Source organism: Erpetoichthys calabaricus, chromosome 2, assembly GCF_900747795.2.
Source record: "Erpetoichthys calabaricus chromosome 2, fErpCal1.3, whole genome shotgun sequence".
NCBI classification, from domain to species: domain Eukaryota; kingdom Metazoa; phylum Chordata; class Cladistia; order Polypteriformes; family Polypteridae; genus Erpetoichthys; species Erpetoichthys calabaricus.
The window spans coordinates 327,539,125-327,552,452 of NC_041395.2; the positions used below are offsets into that span (position 1 = coordinate 327,539,125).

The 13,328-nt window shown below is 42.6% G+C and overlaps 1 protein-coding gene across 3 annotated transcripts in view; it reads right to left on the reverse strand.

Annotated features, from left to right (window-relative positions):
* The window catches only part of slc18a2 (solute carrier family 18 member 2), a 215,651-nt gene that overhangs the window by 23,351 nt on the left and 178,972 nt on the right, over positions 1-13,328 (reverse strand). For all 3 annotated transcript variants that reach the window (XM_051923482.1, XM_051923480.1, XM_051923481.1), the window contains one exon: positions 3,531-3,582. In XM_051923482.1, the coding sequence (XP_051779442.1) occupies positions 3,531-3,582 (52 nt within the window). The remainder of the gene's footprint in view (positions 1-3,530; positions 3,583-13,328) is intronic.

The following is a 13,328-nucleotide window of genomic DNA, read 5'->3' on the forward strand; positions in this document are numbered from 1 at the left end:
TATTTAACAGTTTTAATGATTAATCTAACATTTGCCCTTTGAATCACTTTTATACATTGCCTACTTGATTAAAATGTTATATCAACATAAACTCCTAAATCTTTTTCAAAGGCTGCTTCCTGTATGACGGTGTCCCCCGTTTTGTATTTATAATTGATATTCCTTTTGCCACATGTTGCACTTTTCTACATCAGTTCCCAACCTGCTGGCCTCAAGCCTTACGGCACTTGACTAGCATCTGATATTAGAATTAAAGACCCACACTAGGACCTGAGGATTGGCACACCAGTGTCGGACACCTTCCTTTAAAACAGAATGCTGATTCTGAACTGAGATGCAGGAAATTAAATTTTCACCACAGGGGTCAAGTGCCAGGCAATCATCACATCAGAGAGGAAAGATCCTCAGTGGGGGTTTGAGACCTGATCCACATCGTCATGTCCTGAGGTTTAACAGAATCAAATTGGTGAGCATGCGTGAAGGACAAGGCGAGCCGAGCACTTCTTTATGCAAAGAATTGTGGGACTCTGGAACAAACTACAGAGACATGGAGTTGAAGTAGAAACCTCAACAACCTTTAATTCATGATGGTGGTCACATCCAGTAATGAGCCATCACATCATCCAAAAAAGACTGTGCAATAAGTGTCAACATATTGCAGGTTGAACAAAGAGGGAGAAGACCAAAATGAGGGGTATATATGGCGTCACTCTGTTACAGGGAGAGACAAGATTGGTAGATGGTGTCCTCCACTGTAGACGTGTTGGTCACTGTACTGGGGAAAGCTTGTATTCTAAAATGTTCAGTTTACTAAAATTGACACATTTCCACTTTAGAACAAAACCTTGTATCTGTTGATTGTATATAGTGTCTTTCATTGTTATACAGTCATATGAATAAGTTTGGGAACCCCTCTCAGCCTGCATAATAATTGATTCTCCTTTCAACAAAACAGATAACCGTGGTATGTCTTTTATTTCCTAGGAACATCTGAGTCCTGGGGTGTTTTCCAAACAAAGGTTTTTAGTGAAGCAGTATTTAGTTGTATGAAATTAAATCAAATGTGAAAAACTGGCTGTGCACAAATGTGGGTCCCCTTGTCATTTGCTGATTTGAATGCCTGTCACTGCTCAATGCTGATTACTTACAACACCAAATTGGTTGGATGAGGTCATTAAGCCTTGAACTTCATAGACAGGTGTCCAATCATGAGATATAAAGGGATTTAAGGTGGTCAGTTACAAGTTCTGCTTCCTTCCCTTTGACTCTCCTCTGAAGAGTGACTCTCAAAAGATCTGAAAACAAAGATTGTTGAGACTCCTGGTTTAGGAGAAGGCTACAAAAAGCCATCTCAGAGGTTTAAACTGTCAGTTTCTGTAACTGTAAGGAATGAAATCAGGAAATGGAAGGCCACAGGCACAGTTGCTGTTAAACCCAGCAGGTCTGGCAGGGCAAGAAAAATACAGGAGCGGCATATGGGCAGGATTGTGAGAATGGTTACAGACAACCCACAGATCACCTCCAAAGACCTGCAAGAACATCTTGCTGTAGATGGTGTATCTGTACATCGTTCTACAACATTCGCAATTTGCACAAAGAACATCTGTATGGCAGGGTGATGAGAAAGAAGCCCTTTCTGCACTCACACCACAAACAGAGTCGCTTGTTATATGCCAATGCTCAGTTAGACAAGCCAGATTCATTTTAGAACAAAGTGCTTTGGACTGATGAGACAAAAATTGAGTTATTTGGTCATAAGAAAAAGCGCTTTGCATGGCAGAAGAAGAACACCGCATTCCAAGAAAAACACCTTCTACCTGCTGTCAAATTTGGTGGAGGTTCCATCATGCTGTGGGGCTGTGTGGCTAGTTCAGGGCAGGGACTGGGGCCCTTGTTAAAGTCGATGGTCAGATGAATTCAACCCAGTATCAACCATCATTCACAAAGTTGAAGTTATGCAGGAGTTGGATATTCCAACAAGACAATGACCCAAAATACACTTCAAAATATATAAAGGCATTCATGCAAAGGGAGACGTACAATGTTCTGGAATTGCCGTCACAGTCCCCTGACTTGAATATCATTGAAAGTCTATGAGATGATTTGAAGCAGGCTGTCCATGCTCGGCAGCCATCAAATTGAACTGAACTGGAGAGATTTTGTATGGAAGAATGGTCAGAAATACCTCCATCCAGAATCCAGACACTCATCATAGGCTATAGGAGGACAGCGTCTAGAGGCTGTTATATTAGCAAAAGGAGGCTCAACTAAGTATTGATGTCATGTCTCTGTTGGGGTGCCCACATTTATGCACCTGTCTAATTTTGTTATGATGCATATTGCATATTTTCTGTTAATCCAATAAACTTAATGTCACTGCTGAGATACTACTGTCTCCATAAGGCATGTCAGATATTAAAAGGAAGTTAGTACTTTCAGAGCTCAGTCAATGATAAACAAAAATGCAAAGAATTAAGAGGGGTTCCCAAACTTTTTCATATGACTGTATATATACGCCTTTAACTATACAGTGCCTTTCCGTATTCCTTTATCTGTCCATTAAATACAGTTCTTTTTAGCACAGTGCCATTCACACCTATCTATATACTGTATCTATCTATATATCTTTTTCATATAGTAACTTTTACTTCTGTTTGCCCTTCTTTTATATTGTGCCTTCACTGTATATCTATCATATATAGTTTTTTCACTTCTATCTGTCTTTTTCATATAATACCTATCACTATCTATCTATCTTATAAAGCCTTTTACTTTCCATCTTTAATATAATACCTTTCACTATCTGTCTGTCTATTATATAGTGTCCTTCACCATCTATCTTTTACATAGATAGCTAGTGACTGTGGTGGGTTGGCACCCTGCCTGGGATTGGTTCCTGCCTTGTGCCCTGTGTTTGCTGGGATTGGCTCCAGCAGACCCCCGTGACCCTGTGTTCAGATTCAGCGGGTTGGAAAATGGATGGATGGATGGAGATAGCTAGTGAAGGGTACTATCTATTATATAGTGCCTTCACTATCTACCATATAGTGTCTTTCACTTCTGTCTTTCTTATTCATTTAGTACCTTTCACTTCTATCTGTCTATTATATAGTGCCTTTCATTATCTACCTATCAATCATATAGTGCCTTTCAAATCTATCTTTCTATACGTTTCATATAGCACCATTCACTATGTATTTATCTACCTATTATATCGCACCTTTCACTCTCTACTATCTACCATGTTATACAGTATAGTGCCTTTAACTATTTATTTATCTGTCTTGTTTAGCACCTTTTCATTTAGGTCTTTTCCTACCTGTCTCTGTATTAGATATCACTCTATTGATCAAGTCTGAGCAGATCAACTTGAAGGCTTACAGAAGTGACAGAGCTTCTTTCTCTTTTTTCCATGTTTTTTTCCCTCATAGACCAGATACAACTACAAAGGCATGTCATTTGGAAAAGAGAGCTCAACCAGTAGAAGCCTTTAAAAGTGTGGTTTAGAATAATATATAATCAGTACTTACACACAGAATGCTTACACCCACAATTATCATTCCGAGGAGTGCACAGAGCCATCTGGAAAAGAAGAGAAAAGAAAGACACTTTAATAAAAGGATGCATTTCTTTGTGACTCTGTAACTGTGTTTTCATATGATGAAGGCGCGTCAAGAAATTTGTTTTAGTAAAATGCATTGCATTTGTCATTCCAACAGATGGCGCATCACAAACATTAACACCGCTTTTATGAATCCCATACCATAAGGTATATAACACAGACATATGTATTACATTTGACATTCCAAATGTCCAGGTATTTGATTACTATAAATGTTTGTGATGTACCATCTGTTGGAATGACAAATGTAATACATTTGATTACTACATGCACTACAACATACATTCCAGAAGATGATACACTGCCAACATTAATGCTGAGATCTGCATTGATTACTTAGATTTCAACCTGTCTTAGACAGTTAGCGCAGTTAGTGTTTTATAATTATGCCCGTGTCTTTTACAGTAAGGACTGTCGTATAGCAAAAAAGTATGCAATACAAAGCAAAATAACTCATAGAAATAATAAGCATTCAAATAAATGGAGGCTTGAGTTCATTAACTATGCTTCACAGGGGAGATGATGTGTTTGTGATAATGTACAGTGTTCAAATGTGGCATTTAGTCCGAATATTTATGCAATCATTATTTTCGTGTTTTACATTTGTCATTATTAGTGAGGTGTTCCAGAGGCCCCGAGGAAGACCCAGGACACGCTGGAGGGACTATGTCTCCTGGCTGGCCTGGCAACGCCTCAGGGATTTCCCTGGAAGAGCTAGAAGAACTGGCCGGGGAGAGGGAAGTCTGGGCATCTCTGCTCAAGCTGCTGCCCCCGTGACACGATCTCAGATGAGTGGAAGAGGATGGATGGATGGACATTTGTCATTAATTTAGACCATTTTGCAGAGATCTGTTTTCACTGTTGATCTGTTTTTTTCTGTTGATCAGTGTCAAAAATGCCAAACTAACTCCACCGTGATTCCATTTTGTATGTTTGGTGGTCTGTCACACATTCTTCTTGGCAGATCCTCTCAAGCAGCTTCAGATTGGATGGGAAGCTCCTGTGAACTGCCATCTTCCAGTCTCTCCACAGATGTCCTATGGAGCTTAAGGCTTTGGCTGGGTAACTTAAGGACACTCAGTGGCTTGTCCTGAAGATACTCCAGCACTGTCTTGGCTGTGTGCTTCAGGTTATTGCAGTGCTGAAAGGTGAACCATTGCACCCCCAACCCCCCCCCACACCACCACCCCCCACCCCCCTGGAGCAAGTTAACTTCAAGGACCTCTCTGTATTTGGTTGCATTTCTACTTCCTTCGTTCTGACCAGGTCTCTACCTAACTACCTCAGAGAAGAATCTCCATAATATGATGCTGCCACCACCTATAACTCACCACAGAGACAGTATTAGGGCAGATGATGAACCACGGCAGACGTGGTTCTTGAAGTTCTTCCCCAAGACTTCTATTTTGCCTGATAAGACCACAGAATCTTTTCCTCAAGCTGTCCAAGTTCTTAAAACTCATATGATGTTTACTCAAGAGTACCTTCTGTCCATCCACTCTAACACAAACATCTGATTGATGGAGTGCTGATGAGACTCCCATCTCAGCAAAGGACTTCTGAAGCTCTGTTAGAGTGACCATTAGGTTCTTGGTTGACTTCTCTGATCAAGGCCCTTCCCTTCATACCCAGTTGCTCAGTTTGGCCAGACGGCCAACACTAGCAAAAGTCCTACAGGTTTAACTCTTTGAGGGCTAATTATTATTTTCTTTTTCGGTCTTGGTCACAGGCAGCAGTCACAGTATGCAGCAACAAACATCTGAAACAGCAGCCCCAGTGTAACACATTCAGCAAGCGTCATACTGCTGGCAGAGAGGGTCGAACTCTAACATAACAGCGGGTTTTGTGGACGTTTACAGCCGATTACCACCATCTACCTCGGTTTCGACATCCGCCTCAACCCAAAGTGTCGACATATGTCGACGCCCGCCCTGAGTGAGTTAAAAGCTCTTCGGTATTGTAATTATTGCAGCCTCTGTGCTCCTGGGAACACTCAGAGCTTTACAAATGGCTTGATCCTCCTGCCCTGATCTGTGCCTCTCCATAATTTGATCCTGGAGGTCCACAGAGAGTTCCTTGAACTTCACAGCTTGGTTTTTGTCCTGACATGCAGCGTGAATTGTGGGACCTTCAATACACAGGGACATGTGTGTCTTTATAAATAATGTGCAAGCAGTTCCAGTTTGCCACTGGTGGACTCCAATCCCATTTTGGACACATCTCAAGGAGAATTACAGCAAACAGGACCACCAGAACACAGTTTGGAGGGCCACAGAAAGAGAGTACTAATAAAAACAAGAGAGATTTAAGGTTTTGGTTTTTAAATAAAATTTGCAAACTTTTCTGAACATGTGTTCTCACTTTGTCAATATGGGATTATGAGTGTAGATTGATGGGCAAAAATGCCAAATTGATCAATTTGAAATGAAACCTACAAGACACTAAAGTGTACAGGGACGTGAAGGGGTCTGACTTTCTGAATTCTCTGTATATAGAATGTGATTTAGCTCTTTGCCGAATGAACAAAAAATTAGAAATTTCTACAGGTTTACGGCATCACGTGTCCAGAAGGCTGTGAATCTCTTACTCACACGTGGTAAATCAAATGCAACACGTCACCGAGATTCATGAATATTCATTTATGTTTCCACTTTCGCTGCTGACTCTTTGATGTTAAGATTTCTTTAGTAAGAAGACCCTAAAATCAAGGTAAAGTGGATTTGAGAATGTTGCACTAGAAACTCCGTGGCAGACAAGCCATTGAACTGAAGTCCAAGGAAACAGCCGGCAGAAGACGACATTTATCAATGACGTGCTGTCAGGCTGGAAAGGACAGGAAGCCTGAAATCATGGAGGGAGCCGAAGGGCAGGTTTTAATGTCAGAAACACAGGAGGGCCAGCTTGACAATTAAAGCAGTCGAAGCAGGAAACGCAGCTTTGAAGATTGATTGGTACTGTAATTGACATGCGAGGCCCACTACTATTACAGCGGCCATTAAATAATCATCCAGATGCACCCCTTCAGATATCAGCATGTTTTTCGCTGCTACCAATGCTACACTAAAGTTGAAACAAATGGCTGTTTTGTTGTAAAAGGCTGATCACATCTTGAATCTTCAAGCATCTGTCTGGTGGGGTGGACCTCCTATCTGCTCAGTGTATCAGGCACAATCCACAAAAAGTGAAGAAATTCAATGAAGCGCAGGTAAACGGCAGGAGTAACTATAGTAGGACTCTCTTATTATTAAACTCTGCTGAGATTCTTACTGCCCTCTTTAAATAATTATTTAATTGGCACTTTATTAATTAAGGAGGCCTGGGTTCGCTTCCCGGGTCCTCCCTGCGTGGAGTTTGCATGTTCTCCCCGTGTCTGCGTGGGTTTCCTCCCACAGTCCAAAGACATGCAGGTTAGGTGCATTGGCGATCCTAAATTGTCCCTAGTGTGTGCTTGGTGTGTGTGTCCTGTAGTGGGTTGGCGCCCTGCCCGGGGTTTGTTCCTGCCTTGCGCCCTGTATTGGCTGAGATTGGCTCCAGCAGACCCCCGTGACCCTGTGTTAGGATATAGTGGGTTGAAGAATGGCTGACTGACTTTATTAATTCGATCCAATTGGTCTATACTATCTCAATTCATTAACTAGTTCAATTTAATTCAATTGGCCTTGTCTTAAAAATTTGTCCTATTACATAAATTTATTTTAAAAAAAAATACATATCCAGTACTGAACAATTAACCATAATTCGTAAAACATCCATCCATCCATTTTCCAACCCGCTGAATCCGAACAGAAGGTCACGGGGGTCTGCTGGAGCCAATCCCAGCCAACACAGGGCACAAGGGAGGAACTAATCCCGGGCAGGGTGCCAACCCACCGCAGGACACACACAAACACACCCACACACCCACCACACACTAGGGACAATTTAGAATCGCCAATCCACCTAACCTGCATGTCTTTGGACTGTGGGAGGAAACCGGAGCGCCCGGAGGAACCCACGCAGACACGGGGAGAACATGCAAAACTCCACGCAGGGAGGACCCGGGAAGCGAACCCGGGTCCCCAGGTCTCCCAACTGCGAGGCAGCAGCACTACCCACTGCGCCACCATGCTGCCATTCGTAAAACATTTAACCATTAAAGTATCATATATTGAACCTAGGAACAGTGATGACTATCACCATACTTAGTGCCTTGGCACCAAATTATGCACACACTAACCATCCTACTAGTGTGCACTACAACAATAAGGCCCATAGCACGAACCTCCCTCTACCTTAGTTATAAAAACCTATAACAAATAGAGGATTGGGCCAGGAATTAGTACCATAACATACAACATTGGGCCTCCCTGGCTGCGTACCAAATTGAGCCTCCCTGGCTGCGTTCAAAACTGAGCCTCCCTGGATGCGTTCGGAAAGGAATCTCGTGATGATCACATCCCCCAAACCATACCAAGTCGCCTATGCTGTTCTTGGCCATAAGGGGTGCATGCAACGCATCACTTAGATGACATGTGGACTAGGCATTAGGAACCGAAGGCCGACCTGAGGGGCACGGTTGACGAGCAAGATAAAAACTTGGAATAGGCCCACCTCAGGCTCTTAACTAGCCAAATGCCTCGTCATCCAATTACTGATGGGCATTAATAACAACCTATAACACCTAGAGGATTGGGCCAGGAATTAGTACCCATAACATACAACTTTGGGCCTCCCTGGCCGCGTATTGAGCCTCCCTGGCTGAGTTCCAAAAGGAATCTCGTGATGATCACATCCCACAAACCATACCAAGCAGGCTATGCTGTTCTTGGCCGTAAGGGGTGCATGCAACGCATCACTTAGATGACATGAGGACTAGGCTTTAGGAAACCTGAGGGGCACAGTTGACAAACAACATTAAAACTCGTAATAGGCCCGCCTCAGGCTCTTAACTAGCCAAATGCCTTATCATCTAATTAGTGACACGGATGAATAACAACCTATAACACCTAGAGGACTGGGCCAGGAATTAGTACCTATAACATGGGACAAGGGGACCAAATCTCATAATAATTACAACCCCCCCCCCAAACCATACCAAGCCAGTGTTTGCTGTTCTTGCCCGCAAGGTGTGCATGCAATGCATCACTTAGGTGACATGAGGACAAGACATACGGATGTGAAGGCCGACCTGAGGGGCACGATTGACAAGCAACATTAAAACTTGGGATAGGCCCGCAACGGGCTCTTAACTAGCCAAATGCTTCGTCCTCTAATTCGTTACATGCATTAATGGGTGAACGAGATTCCCTCTGTCCCTACTTAACTTTGACTCACTTTGTGGTTCCTCCAACTTCAACTCTTTAATTTATGGCACCCCCAGCTCCGACTCCTCAATTTGTGGTACCTCTGACTCCGACTCCTCTATTTGTAATTAGATTTCTATATCTGCTATGTTAACTGAAAGCACACAACATCGTACAAGATACGAGGCACTTCATCACTGCCGGTATGAATCACCAGACTACTTTTTAGTGCCCTAACCTGTTAAAGTTCAAGTTTTAAGGCTGTAGCGATGATGTTGTAGCTTACAAACACTGAGTAACATTAAACATAAAACTAAACTTATATAATCTCTTTTTTAAATTTGTTTTTTTATTAAAGAGTTTATTTGAATTGATTTATGTGAAATTAGAAATTCTAACATATTACAGTTTACGATTAGAGTCACATTTGGCACTGCAACAACCCAATAATTGCTTCCGACTTTGACTCCACACAATATTGCAATATGTTAACATATAGATAGTGCTTAATTTAGCATTTACAAGGGGGCTTTGCCCCCTGCTCGCTTCGCTCGCCTACCCCCGGCGTTTTGAACCCGTGCCCGCTGGGCAGCCGTAGTTTCAGACGCGCGCTGTAGGAGCTTAGACTAAGCTGGCAAACTCTGAATGGTTAGGAAACTGTAACTGCATGTCCTTCTCACCAATAAAAACTGAAGCTCAAACCACTCACACTTAAAGCCTGTTGTTGTACAAACTAATGGATTACACATCTGTTTTACTTAAATCAATCAAAATACTGGATATTCTTATTAGAACATTAAAACAATCCAGATGAGAACAGGTCATTCAGCTCAACAAAGCGTGCCAGTCCCATCCACTTAAATCCCCCAAAATAACATCAAATCAAGTTTTGAAGGTCCTTAAAGTCCTACTGTCTACCACACTACTTAGTAGCTTACTCCAAATGTTTGTGGTTCTGTGTGTGAAGGAAAACTTTCTAATGTTTATACGAAATTTACCCTTAACAAGTTTCCAACTGTGTCCCTGTGTTGTTGATGAACTCATTTTAAAATAACAGTCTCAATCCACTGGACAAATTCCCTTCATAAATTTAAACACTTCAGTCAGGTCTCCTCTTAATCTCCTTTTTCTTAAACTGTAAAGGCTCAGCTCTTTTAATCTTTCCTCATAACTCATCCCCTGTAGCCCTGGACTCAGCCTAGTCGCTCTTCTCTGGATCTTTTCTAGTGCTGTTATGTCCTTTTTGTAGCCTGGAGACCAAAACTGCACCCAAGACTCCAGATGAGGCCTCACCAGTGTGTTATAAAGCTTGAGCCGAACCTCCTGTGACTTGTACTGCACACGTCAAGGCGCTATATAACCTGACATTCTGTTAGCCTTCTTAATGGCTTCTGAACACTGTCGGGAAGTTGATAGCTTAGAGTCCACTATGACTCCTAAATCCTTCTCTAAAGGTGGCAACTTTCAGTTTTCAGACCTCCCATTGTGTATTTAAACCTAACATTTTTACTTCCTGTGTGTAATACTTTACATTTACTGACATTGAATTTCATTTGCCACAAATCTTCCCAGGCCTGCATGCTGTCCAAGTCCCTCTGTGATGATTCAACAGATTCAAGATTATCTGCCAATCCACCAAGCTTTGTATGTCTGCAAACTTAACCAGCTTGTTACTTATATTCCTATCTAAATCATTTATATATATTTATATATATACAGTGCATCCGGAAAGTATTCACAGCGCATCACTTGTTCCACATTTTGTTATGTTACAGCCTTATTCCAAAATGGATTAAATTCATTTTTTTCCTCAGAATTCTACACACAACACCCCATAATGACAACGTGAAAAAAGGTTACTTGAGGTTTTTGCAAATTTATTAAAAATAAAAAAATTGAGAAATCCCATGTACATAAGTATTCACAGCCTTTGCCATGAAGCTTGAAATTGAGCTCAGGTGCATCCTGTTTCCCCTGATCATCCTTGAGATGTTTCTGCAGCTTCATTGGAGTCCACCTGTGGTAAATTCAGTTGGTTGGACATGATTTGGAAAGGCACACACCTGTCTATAGAAGGTCCCACAGTTGACAGTTCATGTCAGAGCACAAACCAAGCATGAAGTCAAAGGAATTGTCTGTAGACCTCTGAGACAGGATTGTCTCGAGGCACAAATCTGGGGAAGGTTACAGAAAAAATTCTGCTGCTTTGAAGGTCTCAATGAGCACAGTGGCCTCCATCATCAGTAAGTGGAAGAAGTTCGAAACCACCAGGACTCTTCCTAGTGCTGGCCAGCCATCGAAACTGAGCGATCAGGGGAGAAGGGCCTTAGTCAGGGAGGTGACCAAGAACCCGATGGTCACTCTGTGGAGAGAGGAGAACCTTCCAGAAGGACAACCATCTCTGCAGCAATCCACCAATCAGGCCTGTATGGTAGAGTGGCCAGACGGAAGCCACTCCTTAGGAAAAGGCACATGGCAGCCCGCCTGGAGTTTGCCAAAAGGCACCTGAAGGACTCTCAGACCATGAGAAAGAAAATTCTCTGGTCTGATGATACAAAGATTGAACTCTTTGGTGTGAATGCCAGGCGTCACGTTTGGAGGAAACCAGGCACTGCTCATCACCAGGTCAATACCATCCCTACGGTGAAGCATGGTGGTGGCAGCATCATGCTGTGGGGATGTTTTTCAGCAGCAGGGACTGGGAGACTAGTCAGGATAAAGGGAAAGATGACTGCAGCAATGTACAGAGGCATCCTGGATGAAAACCTGATCCAGAGCGCTCTTGACCTCAGACTGGGGTGACGGTTCATCTTTCAGCAGGACAACGACCCTAAACACACAGCCAAGATATCCAAGGAGTGGCTTCAGGACAACTCTGTGAATGTCCTTGAGTGGCCCAGCCAGAGCCCAGACTTGAATCTGATTGAACATCTCTGGAGAGATCTTAAAATGGCTGTGAACTGACACTTCCCATCCAACCTGATGGAGCTTGAGAGGTGCTGTGGTGGCTCTGAGGCTAAGGATCTGTGCTGGTATCCAGAAGGTTGCCGGTTCGAATCCCCGTCACTGCCAAAAGAGATCCAACTCAGCTGGGTCCTTGAGCAAGACCCTTAACCTGAAATTGCTCCAGGTGTGCTGTACAATGGCTGACCCTGCGCTCTGACCCCAAGGGGTATGCAAAAACTAACAAATTCCTAATACAAAAAATTGTATACGGTGAAATAAAGAACAAAAAAAGGAATGGGCGAAACTGACCAAGGATAGGTGTGCCAAGCTTGTGGCATCATATTCAAAAGACTTGAGGCTATAATTGCTGCCAAAGGGGCATCGACAAAGTATTGAGCAAAGGCTGTGAATACTTATGTACATGTGCTTTCTCAATTTTTTAATTTTTAATAAATTTGCAAAAACCTCAAGTAAACTTTTTTCACGTTGTCATTATGGGGTGTTGTGTGTAGAATTCTCAGGAAAAAAAATGAATTTAATCCATTTTGGAATAAGGCTGTAACATAACAAAATGTGGAAAAAGTGATGCACTGTGAATACTTTCCGGATGCACTGTACATATATAAGAAAATCTTGGAATGGAAAGCAAATGCAAGGCTACGATACGTGAACCTCTCGGAAGACAATTTTAAAGACCCGCGAGACCAAAGACACTTGCCACGGTGCAAGACACGCCCTACTTACAAGATAAGACCATGGGCGGAAAAAAAAATCAGTAGTGTAAAGGCAGTCACGCAGCACACACAGCTCCATGGCTCTCAGTGCATATAAAGTGTATAAGGTCAATACGGTAGAAATGAAACGTCGACAACTAAACGAAGACGAAAGAAAAGCGCAGAGAAAAGAGACCCACATGCGGTGGAGAGAAAAAAATGCTAAAAAGAAAAATAATAATCTAGGTGCAAATTTAGAAAATAAGGAAAGTGATAATCAGCCCAGAACAAGTGGAATTGAAAACAAAGCACATCCAAAACGGCTCAGAATTAAAAGATTAGAACTTCATAAATGGGAGCAGAGTTATACGTCCTGCAAGAAAGAGATTTAACCACGCCGGGCCAGAAATAAAGGACAATTATTGTTTTTACAACGTCACGCGAGATAAGTCAGTGAGCCATCATTTAAAACAAGTCCACAGACCTCTAACTAAGCAGTTGTTGGATTGCTTTTGACAGACACGCACAATGTGCTCCCAGCTCTTAAAACAACGACATGCGACAAGCAGAACAGGCAGCTCGCCAGCAGGTTGAAACCTTTTTTGTTTTAAGTGACTGATAGGTCCGATTGAGGGGGGCGGAGTACAGCACGGAAGACTGATAGTGGGGTACTGATTGATGCGGTAAGGGGGAGGCGAGACCCGGGGGAGGAGAGGGTGCTAGACAGTTGTGTTTGGGGTTACGAAGTCGCCGATTGTTCAAGTA